The sequence below is a fragment of the Microtus oregoni genome, unplaced genomic scaffold, assembly GCF_018167655.1.
Source record: "Microtus oregoni isolate MIOR12 unplaced genomic scaffold, Mior012 000014F_ref0000157, whole genome shotgun sequence".
Taxonomy (NCBI): Eukaryota; Metazoa; Chordata; class Mammalia; order Rodentia; family Cricetidae; genus Microtus; species Microtus oregoni.
The window spans coordinates 22,611,809-22,634,354 of NW_024543073.1; the positions used below are offsets into that span (position 1 = coordinate 22,611,809).

At 34.7% G+C, this 22,546-nt stretch overlaps 1 protein-coding gene across 7 annotated transcripts in view; it reads left to right on the forward strand.

Moving 5' to 3' along the window:
- Tent2 (terminal nucleotidyltransferase 2) overlaps window positions 1–22,546 on the forward strand; it is a 53,874-nt gene that overhangs the window by 27,012 nt on the left and 4,316 nt on the right. For all 7 annotated transcript variants that reach the window (XM_041663382.1, XM_041663383.1, XM_041663380.1 and 4 more), the window contains 6 exons: window positions 1,397–1,466; window positions 4,705–4,781; window positions 5,132–5,260; window positions 12,428–12,471; window positions 17,657–17,793; window positions 22,061–22,152. In XM_041663382.1, the coding sequence (XP_041519316.1) occupies window positions 1,397–1,466; window positions 4,705–4,781; window positions 5,132–5,260; window positions 12,428–12,471; window positions 17,657–17,793; window positions 22,061–22,152 (549 nt within the window). The remainder of the gene's footprint in view (window positions 1–1,396; window positions 1,467–4,704; window positions 4,782–5,131; window positions 5,261–12,427; window positions 12,472–17,656; window positions 17,794–22,060; window positions 22,153–22,546) is intronic.

Below are 22,546 nucleotides of genomic sequence, written 5' to 3' on the forward strand. Positions count from 1 at the left end.
CACCAAAACCAAGTGTATGAGACAAGTAGGAGTAGTCCCCTTTGGGAATAGTCTGTCCCTTTGTTCTGTTTTGTTCTCCTTTCTCTGTCACATAGTCAGGTAGCTTGCCTGATATTGGATAGAGAATTTAGAGGAAATTTTTGAACATCTTGCTTGGATCTAGAGGAGAGGAATGGCTTAATAGGTAAAGTGCTTACTGGATAAACACGAGGACCTGAGTTCAGATCTCTAGCACCCATGTGAAAAATGCTGGGTGTGGTATCTTATGTGTATAAGTCCAGCACTACAGGTCAAGGGTGAGGCAGAGATGGGGAGCCTGGCTCTCACTATCCATTCTGTCCAATTATTGAGCATCAGCTTCATTGAGGTTTTATCTCAAAAAAAAAAAGTTGGAGAAGAGGGAAGATACTAGATTTTGACCTGGACTTCACACATGGACTCACATGCATGTGGACTTGCATGTATATTGGAGGAAAACATGAAACTTTACCTTCCCTACCAAAAACCCTAATAAGAATGTTTTTGGCTTTTAAGAAAGAAAATCTGGTATTTTCCTTTTCTATAGTTAAAGATTTAGAATATTCATAAAGGTTTTCATATTTTTTTTAAAACTATTTCTCTTTTGTTTTTAATTATGTGTGTGTGTGGGGGTATGTGCACAGTGCAGGTGCTGTAGAGACCAGAAGAGTGTGTTGGATCCTATTGAGCTGGAGTTGCAGACTGTTAGGAGCTGCCCTACATGGGTGTGGGGGTCTGAACTCAAGTCCTCTGGAAGAGCAATATGTGCTCTTAACCACTGAGATACCTTTCTAGCTTTAATTCTAAAAGTTTCTAATTTTTTGCAGTTTACATGTATTATTTTCTACAGTTCATTTTTATACCTTTGATGAAATAAAAAATATGTATTTATGTTTCTGTATTTTATTCTTTTGAGATCATGCATAATTGAGTGTACTCTTGCTTTACCAAGTTGCAAGCATTTGCATATTATGACATTTCTGTGAGTCATACCACAATTTAGTTATTCTTTACTTTTAGCTATTTTTTTCACTCAGATGTCCCAATAAATGTCATTATAGATACTACTATATATTAAGATTGTATTTTCAAAAATAAAACACCTTCAATAGTATAGACCTGATCCTTAAAAGGTCTTGATATCTGTCTGTCATTCTTTCTCTGTCTCTCTCTGTCTCTCTCTTTCTCATAGGTTCTCACTGTGTAGCCCTGGCTTCTTGGAACTCTTTGTGCCCTTACTCTTCACTTTCTTTCTCAAGACAGCATGCATGTTCTCAAGTTGGTTTTATTTGGTAAAATACTGCTTTTAAAACTGTGCTTTTGTATACTGTGAGCGGAAAAACATTGGTAGATATTTACATTATCTTTTCTCCTTCAGCTGGCTACATTGAGAGACCTCAGCTGATTCGTGCGAAAGTGCCAATTGTGAAGTTCAGGGATAAAGTCAGGTAAATAATTACCAGTCCCTCTGTTTTGGGGTGCTTTAGATTAACTTTGGACAGTCATCCTAATGTGGCTAATGTGGATTGCCAAGAAATCAAATAGGTTATAGCACAGCAGCTTATCTTCAGTGTTCTAGAAATAATTTTCATATACATATACATATGTATATGTATGCATATATATAAATTTATTTTTTTGAGACAGTCTCATTAATCAGGCTCATTGTGAATTTTTATAACTGAGGACAGCTCTGCTTCCACTTCTTGAATGCTGGGATTATACTGTGTGCCACTATACCCTTGTCTTTTAGATTATTTTTTAAAACGATCTGGGCAACCTTCATGCCTAACTGATTTATCTACTTTGTTTGAATTTTGAGTATTTGGGACTGTCCAATATAAAAAAGTATTTGGGTTTGAAAATGATTTTCCTGTAGCCCGGCATGTGGCACACACTTGTAAATTGATTCTCTGAGTTTGAACCAGAGATTCATCTTGGTCTATACCAGTGGTTCTCCACCTTCCTAATGCTGTGACCCTGTAATGCAGTTGCTCATGTTATGGTAACTCCCAACCGTAAAGTTTTTTTTTTTGCTATTGTTGTTACTTCATGACTTTAATTTTGCTACTGTTTTGAAACATAATGTAAATATCTGATATGCAGGTGGTTCTTAGGTGAACACAAAGGGGTCTTGACTTAAAGGTTGAAAACCACTGGTCTTTACAATGAGATCCAGGCCAATCAGGTTATATAGTGAGGACCTTGTTTAAAATGTAAAAGATTTCATGTCTTTGGGACAAATAATTCTTTCCCCAAAACCTATCCTTTGATAAAATTCAGTGTGTATTAATATCAAAAGGGTTTGTTCTAACTTTAAGTATCATTAAACAAATTATATATCACTTAGAGAAAGATATAAAGCATACAGGGAATAAAAACAAAAAAGCTGTAAAAACACTCAATTTCAAAATTTTAGATTTTTCTTCATATTCTCCTAGCCAGGATTTTGATTTTCTAGAAATACTATATTAGAAGCTCTTACATGATATTTGAGTATAAATTACAAATAAATGGTTCGACCAAGTGTTGTAATTGTGGCACTGGGAGTTGGAGGCCGCAGGATGATGAGTTCAAGTGCAGTGTGGGCTACTAGTGAATGTCTGCCCCAAAACAAATGAACAGGCAAGCAGAAATAAGAAAAGTTAAGTGTAGATTGGTATTTGATTTGTTGAAAAGATTTATAAACTATTTTCTACACACAGGATTGTGATAAAGCAGGTTTATTTTTCTAGCTATTTATAGTGAAATTATATGCACGTATATATATTATATGCAGAATTGAGCTTTCTTATTTATGGATTTTACAATTAAGAATTATTTTCTTTTTAAATTTTTCTTTCATCTTTCTGTATTGTTAAGGTGTGGCAAAAATTTGGGGTTAGTTTAATACCTGTGCTCCAAAGTTAGGTTGAATAAGATGACATTCTGGATTTTTGGTTTAGCTTTCTCATCCCTCACACAGACGTCCTTCCTCATTGTCTAATTAGCACCTTTCACTATTTAGAGTGCTCTTAACCATAATTTTCTAGTAGTTCATAAGTGTGAGAAACCTGTGATACGTCCTGTGGAGAAAACATGACAAATGGATATTCAATTCATATTTTTGGAAAATTTATTTTTTTTTTGCTAGTGCTGGAAAATGTTTGCATAGGGCGTTAGGTGTGCAGACAAGTAAGTAATCTACCACCAACACAAAAGGGGTTTTTTCAGCCCCTTTCAAAAGATTCAATTCTGCGGTCTCTACCTATATGGTTGTGTTGAGTTTTGCAGAGGATATCTAAATTGGCTTTGGTGTTTCTTACCCAAGCATAAAGATTAAATATTGTCAGTATAAGTTTTCCAAAGCTAGCTGCTTATATCTTGGTAACACTAACACCACTATCTATAGTCTATGAATAGAAATGTGGGGATGCTTGTAATATTTTTTGGATCTCGAAAAAAAGAAAAACAAGGTAAAGTTCAGATTTTGTAATAACATGTAGAAAGCAATTAATTAATGAACTTTTTGAGATTTTTAATTTTTTTTGAGATAAGCTCTCACACATGGCTCAAACTGACCTCAGATTCTCAATTCTGCTTTGGCTTCCCAAGTGCTGGGTTAGAGGCATGCTTTATCATCGTAAGCCTGGGATCTTATTTTTGATAATGTTTTTGGAAGGGCATTTATTTAGTATATGTGTGACCACACATGCATGTACAGCACACTATGGTGTATGTGCAGAAGTCACTTCTTAGTTTTCTTCTTCTATCATTGGTTCTTGGGGATTGAACTTATGGTGTCAGTCTTAGCAGTAAGCACCTTTACTCCCTAAGTCATCTTTCCTTCCCTTTTGGTAGTCTTTCCATAGAAAACTGTAATATTTAAAGAAATTAGACCAAGCCGGCGGTGGTGGCGCACGCCTTTAATCCCAGCACTCGGGAGGCAGAGGCAGGCGGATCTCTGTGAGTCCGAGGCCAGCCTAGTCTAGAAGAGCTAGTTCCAGGACAGGAACCAAAAGCTACGGAGAAACCCTGTCTCGAAAAATCAAAAAAAAAAAAATTATTAGACCAATAGAATATAAGTGGAACTAATTTATGTAAAGTAATTCTTGTTTGTAGATTCTAACAATAATTACCCTGTTTTCTGAGTTGCAAGTTGAATATCTTTGCTTCAAAAAAGCATCGTATTGGTGATGATTTGAATGTTGCATTACTTCCCAGATTATCAGCACCTGCATCTGACATAGAATTTCCAGCCAGTTTAGAGGGAATATGATATATAGAAGCAGCTTTTTTTAAAACTTGCATTTTATTTAGCTTTTTATTTGTATTGTTGAAAGTAGGTAAACCTGTGCTTTGTAAGATATACCTTAGTGGGATGGTTTACACAGAATATTTTGCTCTTGTGATTTTTATTTATCTATGAAACATTGCATCATTTAAAACTTCATTTGGAGTAATTAGAAACATTAGTATATATGGATCTTTTAAAGAGTAATCTTAGTTTATATTTTTAATACACACCAAGTAACTTTAAATGACATACTATGTATATATTTTTCCTTCTTTAGTGACTCATTTTAAAACCACAGTCTATGGCTTTTCATTTCATGTTGCATCAGTGGATTAATTGTAGTTAGTTAATAGAAAGAGTGGATTTTTGTACTTGTGCTAAAATGTGTTTTCCTTTGTTCTTTTAAATAGTTGTGTGGAATTTGACTTAAATGTAAACAATACTGTTGGAATTAGAAACACATTCCTTCTCAGAACTTATGCCTACCGTAAGTTTTTGTTTGTTTCTAAATAACCTTCAGCTTTTGTTTTCCTTTTATGACTTTTGAACTATATTTATAGTAAATAGCAATACCCCATTGTGCTTAGTTATATGGTTTTGTATTTTTTGATAATATGTTGCTATAGTAAAATCATATGCTATGATTGTTGCAGATGAATCAAATATTCTTCACTGAATGATGATTTAAAAGTAACTAAGGGAAGCTTGTATCACACTGAGAGTGAGCTCTGCCTTTAGTATGGAGGGAAGCAGTGTTTCTTATTGTCATAGAATTAGGAAATTATATAGATTTTCAAAGAAACGGGTTTCATTTTTAAATGTTAATTTTACTTGCAGTTGAAAATCGAGTACGTCCGTTAGTGTTGGTGATTAAGAAGTGGGCAAGTCACCATGATATAAATGACGCCAGTCGCGGTACTTTAAGCAGTTACAGTCTTGTATTGATGGTTTTGCACTACTTACAAAGTAAGTATTATGGGAGTTTTTCACTTTTTAAAACTGAAATTCAAATAAAACTTTTTTGCTCATCTCCAGTTTGCATTGTTTTAAAAAGTTTTTTTTTCTAAGGCCTATACAACTTCTTTATCCTGTTTTGTTGCCTTGAACTGATATTTCAGAAATTTTATTCTCTGAAAATCATTGTAAAGAAGTTTTAATATGTTTTTTATCTTTTGATAGTGCTTATTGCACTTTTATATTAAAGAACTTTCACCACTGTATTGTTGATCCACTGTCTTGCAACAGATGAGTGATCAGAAAGACTGTTTTTATTTAAGACATGTTATAGCTCTGAGGGGAAAGGTGTCTCCAATGTGTTAACCAATGCTGAAGGGAAAGGTGTCCTGGCAGTAGAGAGCTAAGAAACACCACAAAGTCACATTGCACAACAAACCTCCCACAAGAGATGGTTTTTGGGAAAAACACAGGAGGTGACTGCCTCTGCTTGGGGAGCAGAGAACTGAGCAAAGGGTAGTTTTTATATAGGGCTTCTTGGGGGTAGCATTTTCCAGGGTGACCTGGGAATAATTGGATGTTGTGGCCTGATCTTGGGGAGAACTCAGGGATTAGTGGAATTTGATGATCTGATCTTAGGCTTTTACTGTGTAGGACAGAGCTTGGGGCATGGTGGTTGAAGGTCCTCATGGGCTGGGTTTTGAGTTTATAAGACAGAAATTAAATTATATTCTGGGCAAAAGTTTATAATCTGTCCACTTTGGCTCTTTCTCCTTAATTAGGTTTTATGTTTGCTGGGCTGTGATGTTATTTTGTTCTTTAACAAATAAAGCTTGCCTGAAGATCAGAGTGCAGAACTAAGTCACTAGATTCCAGGGAGTGGTGGCTCACACCTTTAATCCCAGCACTTGGGAGACACAGGCAGACGGATCTCTGTTAGTTCAAGACTACCCTGGGCTACGTATAATTGATCCAGTCCAAAAGAGAAACAGAGCTCACACAAAGGTGATCCTAGCACTTGGGATCCCACACCTTAACTCCCAGCACTAGAGAAGTGGAGGCAGGAATGATATGGCTGGGTGGAAAGAGGAATATAATGTTGTATGAGACAGGTGCTCAGGGCAGTCTGAGAAGCAGTGCTGTCTAGGCAATAAGTCTGGAGATGCAGTCTGAGGACAGGATCGCCCCTTTGGTCTAAGCATTGTCAGAGGTAAGAACTCTCTAGTAGATGGTTACTCTACTTCTCTGATCTTCAGCATTAACTAATCTTATATCTGCTCTGGGTTTTTATTATTAATACCAATTAGAATTTATGCTACTTTGGGCTATTCTGTTAGATTGTCCTCTAGAATGTGAGGGTAGCCAGACTGAGACATTGTCACCCTGTTGTTGCTAGTTCATTTGGATAATGTAGCTGTCTACCTTCTCTTCCCATGCTCCTTCATGTGTATCCCTTTTAGAACTGCACAGTCTGAGAAGATGACTTTCTCTGAAATAGGAGGACCATTCTTGACTCAAGAATATACAAAAAAGCTTTAGTTCCCTGATGTACCTCCAAATCAGCCCTCAAATTCCAAATCAGCCCAGATTTTAAACCAATTCAATTAAAAACAATTACCATTGTTTATGAGGTAATTCTGATAAGGCTATATATTCTGTGCTTACTGGGTAATTATAGTAAGTGATCACTTATAGTTTTTACCCTTTCATAACGTAGTAGTGGTGCAGGTTCCCCAAAATATAGCACAGACTGACGTGCTCTGGATGGAACCTTTACTTTCGTATTTAATGTTTTGTATACACAGTCCAATAAATAATATAATCCACATGTTTTACTCAGCTAGATGCTAAGGGAAATTAAAGAGAAAAACTATTTCTAGTTAATCACAACTAGGAGTCTGAGATGTTTCCTTACTGAGTAATACTTAATTGTAATAACTTCATTAACTGTGTGGCGGTACATTTGTGTAATTCTGACACTCGGGTGGCTTAGGACAGAAGATTCTTAGCATTATAGCCAGATCCTGTCTCAAAACAAAAAACAAACGAATAGGACCATAAGCATTATTAACAAATGTTAGAGCTGATGGGTTACTAACAGAATGTTACCTTTTACTACTACTGTATGCCTGTGTGAGGGAAGTTACTGATAGATCACTATCAGTACCATGTGGTCTTAACCAACTATTCTAGTGTAGTGGTTTAGAAAAAGTTTTATTGTATTGTTTGGTACTTTCTGCATTTAGATTCTGAAAGAGGTAACAGAGTTCATATATGTTGACTTTCCTTTTTTTCTCAAGAGATTTATCCTAAGACAATGATCAATAGATTTACATATAAAAATACTTTATAGTGTTTATTGAATTAATAAAAGAAGGAATCTGAGCTTTCAAGAGTGGAATGGCTAAATTAAGTATGGCTAAAATGAAAACTATATAGTCACTACCATCATGTTTTTAAGATTTTTAAGGATAAGATACTCTTGATGTACTGTCTTATACAACATAATATCAATAATTTTGTTTAAAGAATGACTATGTTTGTATATTCATATGTGTGCAAATACCAAGAAGTAATGTGTCAAATTTTTTTCCAATTTTTTAATAGAAAATTAGAATTTTTATCTAATATTTACTATATACTGGGTAGGTGCTTTCTATATTAAACAAGACAGTCAGTTTCATTTGAACATAGACTTCAAAAGAATTAAGACTTAAAATTGTTTAAGTATACCAAGCATTTTCTAGATGAGTCGTCAGAAAGGCTTGTTAAAGCGTCTTATGCCAATCACAAATTGTGTTTATTTGTCATTACCTTGGTTATATGTTGACTTGATGATTGATTCACTCCTTCAAAATTATTTGGAATATGGTGTGTGTTGTTTTAATCTATTCTGTATATCACTGTCGCTAATCATTTTTTCCAATTGTTTAGTTGTGTCTTCTCTTAGATAAATTTTTCAGAACTGCTCTCATCTTTTGCCTGACAGCTCATATTTATTAAGAATTCAGAGGGTTTCTTACAGATACTATAAAGAACAACACAGAAATCATAGTATCATCCAGAGTTGAATCATTTTAATTTTAGTAGTAATTCATAAATTACATTTACTTTCTAACATGCATGCATCTCCCTTATATTTACTGTATGTTCTGATATATTTCCTGTATGTATCTCTGTTACAAGTAAATGTTTGTCTGGTATATGCCTTGTCCCCTGTCCTTACTGGTCACATTAAAATTTTAATCGGTTAAGTGCATTATTAGCAAATGTACTTTAAGCGGAGGCACTTTAAGGTGATTTGTCAAACAAATTGAAAATTTATCTAGAATTAATATTTTACCAGAATAATGAAATTATTTTAGGATTTGGTTTCTTACTGAAGTCGTCCATGTATAATGACACTCTTAGCAAATACTTGTATGTAAAAACAGTTCTATGATGTGTAACTCCATTGGCCAACTTTAAGTAATCCTCTACTGCCCTCCCCCAAAAATATTGATGAGATAGGTAATTTTTTTCTTTGTTGTTATTTCCTTATTGGGAGAGAAAATGGCCTACAAGAGACTGAAGCGGTTCAGCCTTTGGCACAAGTTTTTGTGAAATTGATAACATTATTTTATCTCTCTGACCTTCATATTCTTACCTATAATATAAGTTGTTGGATAATGATTATTATTTAACTTTCTAAATATTCTCATACATATTTTTTTTGCCATGAAGGAAACAGTTGTTCTAAATATTGGTAGATAAAAGGTCATAGCATTTTTATGGTATATGTTAGTAGTCAGTAATAGACTACATATGTTTCAATAAGTGACTAATCAAAGCATAAGAGGAAAAAGATTCTAAGAGGCAGAGTTAACAGGTAAAATCAGTTGGGTAGAATTAAGAACATTTATGATCAGCTAGCTTCTTTCTGGGATAGAATTTTCTAACATCCATTTTTAAATTGTTCTTCATTTTCAAAAAGTGTATTATATACTTCCAATTACATATAGTGACACAGAATATATACATTACCATTCCAAAAGGGAGACATGGGGACATAGGAAATACTGGACCAAAGCAAGACTGAAACCCAGCAGGAAAAACTCTAAACCCTGTAACTATGTGTCTGATGTCAAAGGGCTTAGCTGCCTCTGCCATTCTTTCTGTGTTGCCTGACACATACATCTTTCTTGGACTGGTTATATTCCTTTTGTGCTCTCCTGGTGATGTCTCTTGCTTGATTCTGGTATTTCTAACATCTTGGGGTCTCCAGTGCAGTCCTGTCCTCACTTTGATAACTTCGATTGGCTTCTCCAGGTTTCTATGCAGGTACTTCCCTGGGACACGCTTGGGTTTATCGTCTCAGTCTAATTCTTTCCTCATGAATCCTTCCTGTTTCTAAAGCCAGAACCATGTGGACAACACTGCCAAGTTTGACCCCCTGCTTGGGATGGAACCAGGCTCCCTTGAATCACATTCACAGTTTTCCTTGGTTGTTACTTTTTAGGAGCAGAAAATTTCATAGGTATTTCTTTTGTGCAAGTTGTAAACTTAGCTGCGTGGGGGTCTTGTCTTGAAGGCACCCTTCCCTCTATTGTATTCCATACCAGCCTCTCTTTGATCTTTTCATCTCTTTTATCATAGCCTTAGCTCCTGCATAAACTTTTCTGGTGCTCTTTTCCTACTTCAACTGTATATTTTGTATTTCTTTTTTCTCCAAATGTTCTTTTTCATTAAGGAAGTGCGTAAGAGAAATAATGGATAGCCATATCACAGAATCAGTATTAGGTTGCTTTGAAATCTCTGCCAAAGAAATTAGTCTGCTACTTTTCTATTTAGCTTCAAGAGAATTCATAGGACAGCAAACAGCAGTCATATTCTTTATCAAAATATCGCAAGAATGATTTCTAGCCTAGTTAGTAATATTGTTCAACTCTGAAACCTCCGGAGTCTTGACAGTCAACATAGCTCTCAGTACTATTGCCTTCCAAGATCCTGCTAGAATGGTTCATTAAAATCTACTTAAGAGCATTAAACCACTTCTCTGGAACTAAGTCCCAAATCCACATTCTTCCAAAAACAAAACTTATGGTCAGATCTGACACATCAATAGCCCGCTCCCTGGTATCAACTTCTGTCTTAGTTACTTTTCTGTTGCTATGACAAAAGACCATAGCCATGGTAATTTATAAAAGAAAGCAAATAATTGAGCTTATGGTTTCAGAGAGTTAGAGTCCATGATAGTGGAACAGAAGCATAGCAGTAGGAGCACACACACACACACAAAACCCACTCTTGTGACATACCTCCTCCAACAAGAGCATACTTCCTAATCCTTCCCACAGTTCCAACAAGTGGGGAATGTATTCAAATATACAAGTCTTTCGAGACCATTCTCACTTGAACCACCATAATATCTTTACTTCTAAATTCCTTAGTTTTTAAAGTTCTTTTGTTCTTTGAATGGCTCTAAGCTCAGAGGTTGGTTTTTTTTTCTCCCCTGTCCTTCCAAATAATGGTTCTAGAATTTAAAAATATTCTTTGTGAATTTGTCTTCTTTTTTAATAATAATTTTAATTTATGAAGTATTTAATGGAAGAAATTTTAAGTAAACTAATTCCTGGTAAGAGAGTCACATTTATTGAAGTTTATTAAAAGCATTAAAAGTGTTGTAAAAATATAGAGAGATATAGAATTAAAGTGTCTGGGCTTGAGTTTACATGGAGGGTCTTGTAGAATGATGTCAGAATGCCTCTGGGTGAAAGTGTATTGACTGTGCTTGTATATATCATTACACATCAGGGTAATTTTGGTAAGTAGTAAATTAAATATTTGTCTTTATAGTCCCATTCATACTCTGCACATGCACACATTGCAAAATTTTATTTCACTGCAAGTTTCAAGTTAGTAATATACAAAAGGGAAATTTAACTATATCATACTACATTTTAGAAATAAAGAGTTGGAGGTTATATAGGTTAGTTACAAGACTTAATTATTTGTTTGTAAATGTAGCACAGAGATCATTTAAATTCTTTTTATAGGTAGTAAAGTATTAGGTATTCGTACTGAGCTTCAATTATATATAGACCCTATTCTTAAGTACAGACTTTATTGTATACTGTTGTATTTGTTCACTAATATGAAAGAAATCTTGGAATTAAAGTACTGGTATTTTATCATACTCCACATATTGTAGGGTTATGTCTTTTGCATTACATTTGTAATGATGTGAGATTATTGTTTATACATTTATTGAGATTAGGTTTGCTTAATCATTGAATTGTGAATTTCGTGAGGATATTGCTTTGTTGATAGAGTGTTTTTCTAGCATGCATTAAGCCATAGGTTTTATTCCCAGTACTCAATCCAGAACAGGGGCATGTGGGTGCACTTCTGTGATTCTAACACTTGGGAGATAGAGGCCTGAAGACCCAAAATTCAAGGTCATTCTCAGCTAAATAGTGGGTTTGAGACAAACCTGGTTTATGTAAGACCTTGCCTGGAAAAAAAGAAAAGAAATTTAATTTTAAATGAGGGTAACAGGATAATGGTTCCCCTGTGATATATTTTATTTATATTTCTAGGATGGCTATGCAAATCTCCTGACTTAGATACCTAATCTATATTGAGGTTCTTTAAAGCAATGTTATGAAGTTGAAGGTGACTTCAGTTTTGATTATTAAATAGCTAAATTTTCTTACTATAATTTTAATATTGTTTGTTAATAGAAATTAAATAATGAAGGGACAGTAATGACAGTGTTCTCCAATAATACGGGATCATCGAACTAATGGTATAAGAACCCTGAACTTAGTCTTAATATTAGATGTTTTGGTAGTTAATCTGTAGAATTCTGTGGAATTCAAAATCTGTAGAAGAATTGTGCCTTGCTTATTTTGTTTGTGTTTGATGTTTAATTGAATGACTTGTGTACCATTATTGGTAGAGTCCTACTCTGAAACGTTGTAGGAAACATTGATTCACATAGGAAGATACATAGGCCATTAACAACCTTAGATTGTTAAATAAATTAAAAAATTTAGGAGCTGTGTTCATGAAATACATGAAAATTTGAATTTTAGTATCAACCCTTGTGGTCTCATACCTGGGGTATAACTGACAAACTTTTGCATTGTAATATGAATCACGTGAATCACAGAAGCTTTGAACTTTTTCTTTTTATAGCCCTACCTGAACCCATCCTTCCATCCCTCCAAAAAATTTACCCAGTAAGTGTTTCTTATAAATTATTATAATACATAGTATGTCAATTATATATAGAATTATTATATTCAGTATCAATGTAAATATGAAAGTTATAAAGCTAAATATATAATAACATTTTCTATATAGGCAGAAGCATTGACCGCTAGAATAATTAAATACTTTGTTCACTTTTTCAGAAAGTTCTGGTACTTTTTAGTTATTGGTATATAATCTGGTCAGTTATGTTGATGTTTGGATTTTTCTTGCATGTTATGCATGGCTATATTAATATGGATCACATATACTCAGTTGGTCAAGGCCCATTTGACCTTACTCCAGTTTTCTTCATACTATTTTATGTAATTTTTCAGCATTTGTGTTTAGTTAATACTTGAGAAAAATTCCATCTTAGTGTATTTGTATTTTGAAAAGAGGGGAAAATTAATCTGAACAATTGGATAATCTTTTCACATTTTGCATCATCTTGTTAAGCAGTAAACCAAAAGGTAACAATAGTACACTATCTTGTTTGTATAATATCGAGACTTCTCATGAAATTGATAGAAAATAAAGTGTGCTGCTAGCAGAAGTTTAGTATGTACTATTTCAGTTGAGAGAAACCCAGATGAAGTAATGTGCACAGTCATCATTTATAGGCATTTTGATGCTTTTTCGTTGTTCTCATATTCTTCCACTCTGTTGTCATCAAGTTCCTGCTTTTCTTTAAAGAAGTTATTCATTGTTGTACATAAAATACAAGGATGCTTGACGTGCAACATCGTTTTAAATAAGTCTGTAATAATTGAGGTAAACTGATAACCTTGTATTTCAGTACTAGTTGTTATGATGCACACATGGGATGCTGCCTAATACAGGTTCCTAGATAGCATAGTGGATCTCCCAGTATCCTGTGGGTCATCTGCTAAAACAGACTATGATAAGAACCTCTGGCCCTGGCTGTTTTCTTTTTTAAAACAAATTTTTACTGTTGTGAGAATTATTCTCATGGGCTTTTAATGTAGTTAGAATTAGTCTTTATGTTCTTAGATACAAAGAATGACAATAGAAGTATAGAACAAAAAGTAGCTTATTTAACTTTTTGTCATTCTTTTTTTAGATAGTAGCAATAGTTTCTTTTTATTTTAATATGCTTTAGGGAGTATACAAATCTGATCATTCCCATCATTTCTGGGGAGCAGTGGGAAGCTGCAGTTACTTGAATTTACTGTTTTGTCATGGCTAAGAACAGCAGTTAGCCACAGCACAAGCCTCCTTCACGATGAAATGCACTAATAGCAAGACAGGTGAGGAGCCTGACTAGTGCCCCTGCATGGAAGGTGGCCTCTTTGTTATGGTTGGGTGTTTTCCTCTTTCCACAAATATTTTATACTTTAGCTCATACTGAATGGTCTGAAATAATGTTTGTGTGTTTTATTGTTTCAGCTTTCCTTTTTTTAAGGCCCAGTTTTTGGTGTAAAAAGAGTGACATGTTTCAGCACACAAAAAAATTCAGTACTTAAATCTAAAAGACTCTTTGTTTGTTGTGGTGGCACATACCTGCGGCTCAGTATTTGGAAGACTGAGCCAGGAGGATGATGTGTTTGAGATTAACCTAAGCTATATTGCAAGATCCTGTCTCAAAAAACAAAAACTATCCTTTACTGTATGTTGAAAGCACATCTCTGGCAATCTCACTTGCAATCCTGTGCCATGTAAAGTGCTTTTTTATGAATAATAGACATCAGTTCGGTGTACTGTGCTTGGGGTGGAAGGGGCAGTAAGCACCCTGTTTTTTACTTCCATGTTTCATTTTTCTAATTGTTTGACTTTTCTCTCATAATAGAGTTCTTATTTCTGGTCACATTCGCTTTTTATGGTTCTGTACTCTCCGTTCTTCTTTTGCTAATAGTTCTGTTTCTATGACTGTGATGAATAAATAAACTTACTATTAGCTTAGCCCACAGCCTTGAATGATACTAAGTGTATCTGGTACAGAAGAAACACATATATAATCTAGTATATAGGAGACAGAGACAAGAGGAAGCAAGTTGAGCCAGCCTGAAGCAAAAGACAAAAAACTAACTGTAAAATCCCCTATACTCTGGGAGTTCGAGGCCAGCCTGGTCTACAAGAGCTAGTTCCGGGACAGGCACCAAAGCTACAGAGAAACCCTGTCTCGAAAAACCAAAAAAAAAAAGAAAAGAAAAGAAAAGAAATGGTCTAATTTATATTCGTGTGTGGTTAGGCTGACATCTTAACTGTTTAAATTACAGTTATATTTGCTATAAGATTTATGTTTATATTCCTAAGAACTTACTGCCCCCCTTGGATTTTTTTTAATATGAAATTTACCTACTATTCAGCAGAATACTTTTTTAGTGGTCTATCTAAGAAACAAGCAAATCACCTTGTTTCTTCTTAATAATAACCATCACTTGCTTAGTGTATAAAATTTATTTAATCCCAGACATACAGATAGGTATGATTGATGCCTAAGTCAGTGATAAAACGGCTTTCATAGTTTGATCAAGCTATGTAGTTACAAATGAATGGTTCAGAAGCTGACATTTCCCCCAATACTGTGTTTCCCAGGGGAAAATTATTGTAGCATTCATTAATACAACTAGAGTTGTGTATTGCATTTTATTAGTATATGGCACCTATTCCTATATGAACTTTGAAAAAAAAAACATGGCATATTCTTAACTTACAAATGACTTAAAAGTTACATTGAAATGGGAAAATTTTTCCCTATTTCTCAAGAATTATAATAAAATATGGACCCCCTCTTTTTGGTCTTGGACAGGACCTCTTTTGTAGCCCAGGTTGGCTTTGACTTTTCTCTGGGGCAGCCTTTGACTTGAGTTCTAAGGATTGAAATCATGTCCTCAAACTATTTCCTCAGTCCCTGAGATAAAATAATTTTGAAAATTGATGTATTTCAGTTCACTTGTGATACTAAATGTGACAGGAAACTATAAACATATCATTACCTTCAAAAGAGGGCTAATACTTTAAGTTAAGGAAGAAACAGCCTAAATGATAAAGTCTGACAAAGTTCAAATGGCGGAGTGTGGGTTTAAAGTGTTTTTGTGTTATTGGTAGGCAGTTACAAAAGGTTGTCAGATATTTCTCGTGGTTTTCTTTAAATTTATTTTAAGTTGGAAGAGAAATGGGAGATTATATTTATCCAGAAAAGTTAACATTTATTTATTATTTGGAAAATACTCTCAGGATATAGAAAAGATCATTACAAATTTTGCTTTTGAAGCTCAAAAATAAGAATATCCTAAAAGTGTAAGGAAACCTTCCTTAAATTAAGAAAAGATTGAGCAGCAGTAGATGTTAATATGGAAAATCTGCTCCTAGGAACTATAATTGATTGAATTGCCTTCCATTGATTGTAGTCTGTAATTTTAAGGCTGCTTTTCCCTTTGTAGTGCTCTTTGTGCTTTCTAACATATTAGCCTAAGTTCTTCGCCTGCTTAACGATTAACATTATATATATTTTTCATAAGCCAGAATCTTTTTATAGTGTGAATTATTACCCTAGGCTGAGGATTTCTGCAGAGAAAAAAATTAATTTCTATTTACTTTTAGCTTCTTTTAGGTGTGGTGTGTTCTTTTTTTTTTTAAGTTTCATTTTCTCCTTCAATATTCTGTCATCATTGCATGACTCATATAACGTTGTACCAAAAGGAAGTAAGACTGGCCATATGGCTGTTCCAGTCATTCAGTATTTTAGTACAGTAGGTCTCATATCTCTTTAGTTTAATCTTACAGTTGCTGATCTTTTTCTTTAGCTTACCGAAAAAAATAAAAAGTAATGGAAAGTCAAACAGTTTAAAGAAATGTGTGTTCTGTTTTGAATCGAGTGTTGTATTACAGTGATAAGTGGTATGAATCAATTAGTAAAAAGCCTTCAGAGCAGTGGCTGTTCAACAGGGACTTGCTTTTCTTTTTAGTTGACAAAAAATAATTGTACCTACCACCTTTCTTATATTTGACCTTTATTATATTTGTTTTGCCAGAAAATGTTTTACAGTTCTAAACAATATTGCCCTAAGTCCATCTTTTTACCTATAAAGTGAAAGACAAAGTGAGGTAGAGATGGTGCATTTGTTCTTTCTTCTTCTTGAGTCTTTATTATGAAATGGAACTGTTTTTCTGTTTCCACATTTTTCATCTCCAGCTAGACAATTAAAAGTAGTTTGAGTTTAGTGATGCAAGTGCCTTCCTAGTATGCACAAGGTTTGGACTCTAATGCCACATAAAGAAAGTGGATGTGTAGTGCATGCCTGTCATCTCTTCGCTTGGGACACAGGGGTAGGAAGATCAGAAATTCAAGGTCATCCTCAGCTATGTACTGAGGCTGAGGCTAGCCAGGGTTAGAGAGCCTACATTTGAGGGGAGTGGTGGTAGTGAATCTTTATGAATATATATTACTTGAAAATCACCCTGTTCAGATCCAGAACTTGCTGCTAATAGAGGAAAGGTCAGATATGTAAATGGGTACTATCAGCTTTTGTACAGAAGGTAATAATTCACATTCTTTATATTGGATGCCTTATTGAGACCTAGTTCACACACAACTAATAACTCCTTCATAAATAACTATGATAAAGTTTACTGAATGTGTGTTGTTTGTAGGTATTCAGTCTTTCCCTGCCATCGTCTTTTCAAGTTCAGCTCACATGGAACAGCTATCTTTCTATTTCCCCTTAAAATACAACAGGAAAATCAAACAGTGTTGAAAGTCTCAAAAACTATACTATTCATAGGTTGACACTTTTGTGACCTTTGAGAGGAGTGTTAAGTTGCAGCTGGGAAGAGCTGTTGCCTTATGCTTGACATCCTCATACATAAAGTACAACTTTACTGAAGAAATAATTAGGGAGGTATATTTTATGAATATATGTCTTTGGGTAGAATCATGAATTCTGTAATAAAGTTTGACTCATGCTTGAATTATTTTGCTACCATAATGATACACTCAAGCCAAGAACTAGAATATCTTAGTTTTTCATTTATTTTATGACCTATTCCAGGTACTATGCTGGTGAGACCTTTAATGAAAGGAAGTTTTCAAATTTCTAACTGGCCAGCACAAAAAAAATCTAATTTCAAAAACTCTAGATAAGGTTTGATAAAAGTTCTTAGTATATGTTTTAAATGGCTTTGTGTCTTTTTCCCTTTTTCTTTCAATAGGAATCTTTTAGTACTTCTGTACAGCTGCACCTTGTGCATCATACTCCATGTAATGTTCCTCCTTACCTCTCAAAGAATGAATCAAGCCTTGGGGACCTCTTACTGGGCTTTCTTAAATATTATGCTACAGAATTTGAGTAAGTAAAACTTGAAATTGTTTTTGTTTTTTTATACATAAGTGACTGCTCTAGATTTAGGGAAGCTGCATTTGTTAATTTCAGTGCTGTAAGTGATTCATGAGATAGAGCACCTAACAACTAATTAATAGCAACTAAGATTTCAGTTCCTATTTTTTGATAAAAAAGCATTCTTAGTTTAATAAGCCTGGTTGTAAGATGTAGGTTTTTAAAATATGTGTGTTTGGTGTAGGTTTGTGCATGTGTGGGTTCAGTGCTCATGGAGTCCAGAAAAGGGAGGTGGATCCCTTGGAGCTGGGGTAATAACTGTGGGCCACTTTGTATGGGTGCTGAGTACTGAACTTGGGTCCTCTTCTTAACCTCTGAGCCATTTCTCAAGCCCTGGTAATGCTTGAGGTGTTTGGTTTTTTTTTTTTTTTTCATTTGTGCTTCTATTTCATGTTGAGGACTCTCTAGTAGGGTCTAGGTTGGTCTTGTGTTTTAGTTCTATGTAGGTTGTATATTGTTGGAACATCTATTTTCTAGGAATTTAAAATTTATAGGAAAAAATATAGCCAAGGCAAACGGGATTTTTAAAAAAAAACGATCAATATTTGAATAGTAGTTGTATTAGGGTAAAATGCAAATAAAAAAATACATCTTTTATTTGATTTGAAGGCAATATTAAACATGAAACAAACAGTGTACAACCAGACAGCAGAACTTCTTTGGGGAGTTCTAAGTCCAACTAGAGTAAGGCTGGTGATTTGAAATACTCTGGTCAATATGGAAAGTCTGAAGGGGGGGGGGGATCCTTAGGAGTTATACAAAGAGCCATAGTGACTTTAGTATTATTTTTTTTGAAGGGTTTGGAGAGGGGAGTGATAGCACTAATAAATGGCTGTTAGTCGATGGAGAAGGGTTTCTAAGCAGAGGAGGTCTGTTACCTCATTCAGTTTCTATAATCACTGTATGAACTTGTGTTGTACCTTATATTTTACCAGTGAGTCACAGAAGGATTCAGTAAGAGATGAAGCAATATACCCAAAGAACTTATAACTAGTAAGGATAATGATTTCAGATCATTTGATTCCAAAATTCATATTTAACTGTAATGATTACAGTGACATTGTAATTGCCTTATTTGATATCATGTAGACAACTCTAAAGAAATCTGACTTGTATTTGAAACATAGGACATGAAAGAAGAAATACAATTCAATATGTTAGAAGTAGAGTTTCTGTGCATCTTTTTGTTTGTAGTGATGACCACAGCACCTCACCTGGTGAAAAGATGGTAAAATGTTTGTTACAGTTTTGATGCAGAGAGTGAGATTGGGAGGTTTTTAGTGTGGATCAGAGATCCTTAAAATAACTTAGAAGTTACTGAAGAAAGTTAAGGAAAGGAATCAGAAAAGTGCTAGAGGAAAACTGAGTAAGAACAAAGTTAAAATAATCCAGATAAATGGGTGTGGTGAGGGAGGCAGGCAGCTTTCTGTGTTTGAGGAGAGGCTGATCTATAGGGCAAGTTCCAGACTACAAAGAGAAACCCTGTTTCAAAAAAACAAAGCAAACAAACAAACAGAATAATAATTAGGCAGTGGATGGTGAGAAAAAAGGAGGCTTCATTAACAAAAGATGTAAAACTATGAAGCATGAGTTACTTTTCTCTTTTCCACCATGTGAGTCTCAGGGTTAAAGCTTAGGTCCTCAGTCTTGGTGGCAAGGGTCTTTACATGATGAGCTAACTATCTCATTGGCCCCTACACCAACAATCTTTACTGTCAGTATTTATTGTTATATAAGTTAGACATTTGGTGTAAAGTTAAAGGGAAAGATTCACAGAAAAATGGATTTCTTCTGTATATAGGTGCTTTGTTGGATTGACACAAGAATGGAGATAGAAAGTGTTTTGTGTTAGTTTAACAGTAATAAAGAGTAGCTTGCTGAGTCAAATAATACTAGCTGGGAGGCTAATGTTTGAAATTAGATTTTAAGACTTCCTCATATAGTACTCATGCCAAGTACATTATTTTATACAAGATAATTTCACATAGTTGACTGTAGGGAGCTCAGCCAAGAATATCAAAGTAATGAATTAGGTACCATTTAATAGATTCCTGGCAACTGCTAAAATGTTTGTAAGGATTTCTTCTGAATTTTATTCAACTAGAGGCATCCTCTTTACTTGGAAGCCAAAGAATTACCTGTCTGCTGAGGGGTGTTTGAGTATATATTGTACATTTTGCAGTAGTTTTTTATGACCATTTAAAAATTGCTGATTTCTTTTTTTTTTTCCCCTCCAAGTCGTGCTCTCTGAAGCAAAAATTAAGTCCAGAAGTTAAGGGTCAGGCTATGCAATATAGCTGCATTCTCCTAAAACAAAACAAAGGAACTAATAAAGATAAATTGGTAAAAGTTACTTCTGGTTGTAGTTCTGCAAGCATGCTGAAAAGGATGAGGCAGAAGGTTCACAAGTTTGAGGATAACTTGGGCTACAGCTTTTAGCATCAGGTGTAGTGGGATATGCATGCGTTCCCAGTACACACAAGATGGAGTCAGGAGGATCAGAATTTCAAGGATGTTCCTGACTACATAGCTAGGCTGGGCTTTGTAAGACCTTGTCACAAAAACAAAACAAAAGAAGATCTTGAACGGTAAAGATTAAAGTTGGTTCAGTATGTAGTCATATCATTTTTTTATTCCATTGTTATTAAAGAAACTCTTAGAAGCATTTGTAGTAATAGAACAAAGTCCTCCTTTTCTTTTTGGAACTCAACTACAGTACTTGAAGTGTTTGTTACATCTTACTGTAAACAACAACCAGTGTTAGAATGTCTCCACTGACAGTCCACTTACATGATGCATAGTTTAAAGAATGAAAACTCTGTTGATGATGTATTTTCATGCTTAGTTGTCTTTCCCAATCTCCTTCCCTGGCCTGGGTTCAAACCCACGGCCTTGTTCATGCCAGGCAAACACTCTACTGCTGACATACTCCCTTGGTTCTTGATCTTTGGAGATCGGGTCTCTCTCTATCCCAGATTGGCTTTGAACTTGCAATCTGCCTGCCTCTGCCTTTTGAATGCTGGGGTTAGAGGTGCATGCCACCATCTTAGGCTTTCTGCCAAGCCTTTGATCGAAGCAAGAATAGAAAACTATGCTTGGAGGAAACTTTGCAATGATCAAACTTCACAAGCAGCAAATTATTTCTTACATATTTAAAATTGAAAATGAATTCTATTTCCAGAAACCTTCCATTTAGGACCCATGATTTAGTGATTTTTTTTTTGATACATAGATCTTTCTTAGATTGCTGTTATGATAGAGAAAGCCAAATATTGTTGATAAAAAGATTTCACCCCATCTTCAAATTTATTTTTTTCTTGCACACCAGCTGAATGGTTATGTACTGGAGTGTTCCTTGGAAAAAAGAAAAGCGTTGTTTTTTATAGTAACTCAGAAATAAAAATAAATGTTTATAATCTTTAAAGAAACATGTAAAAGTGGATACTGCAGACAGAAGTATATTCAGATATGTAAACAAAATTGTTGCACTCAAAATATTTTATTACTAGATGTGGGGTATATATAGCTCAGTTGGTAAACTGCTTCCTAGGGTGCACAAAGCTCTAGGCTCTGTTCCCGGCTGCATAAATCGGCACTGTGAGATGGAGGTCAGAGGATCAGAAGTTTAGGGTCCTCTCAGGTACATAGCAAGTTAGGTAACCTGGGCTACATGAAACCTTGTCTTGGTACTGTTAACTACTACTACTGCTTATATAATAAGAGAGAAAACATTAATTTTGTTTTCTTCCTTGCTTCTGCTAGCTGCTTTCAAAGATTTATCCTAATTCCTATAAGATGTAGCGAAGAAATGCAGTGTTATCAGAAAAAGAAAATGCCACAAGATTACCTCACAACCAATGAAAAATTCTTATTGAAGTATGAGCAGTAGACAGTGTTTATGTGTTTTCCTTATTTGAACTTTAAAGAAACATTTTTGTACTATTTCCTTTGTTAGTAAATGTGTATTCAGTATCTAGTGTATACTGAGGAACTAGCTGAACAGCTAAAGAAATATCTCAGTGTCCTGGAACTTAACTCTACTTGGGAGATGTATACAGAATCACACGTAATAAGCATAAATACTAGACATGGAAAACTGGCGCTGAGGGGTGGAGCCAAGGTTTAGCATTCTGTCAGGCAGTCAGGGTCAGCTTTCCAGTTGATGGAATTAAGGAGAAATTAGGAAAGCAGTCAGTTCTTTTCTTTTTTCTCCCTTTAGCTGGAACACTCAGATGATTTCAGTTCGTGAAGCCAAAGCCATCCCAAGGCCTGATGACATTGAATGGAGAAATAAATATATCTGTGTTGAAGGTAGGTTTCCCCTGACCACTATCTGCCAACGAATTAGCATCATAGTACTAATTCCAACTTTTATTTCTGCTAAAATATCTATTTATGTTCTGAGGTGATTTATATGGTTTTACATTTTTAATTTGGAAAAGCTTTTAGAGTTCCTTAGTTATGAGAAATACTAAATGTGAATTTGAGCATTGTAGTTGGTGTGATTTGAGCAATTCATGCATTCTTCATACTGTAGTTGATTGAAACTATATAATTCACACACACAAACACACACACCTGCTAAAACATACAAAATTAAGAGTTAAGAATTATGGGCCTGCTTAGATTATATGACTAAAGTGAACATCTCCATTACATATCTTTGCTTTCTTCAGGTTTTCTTTCTTAGCTACTTTTCTTTTCA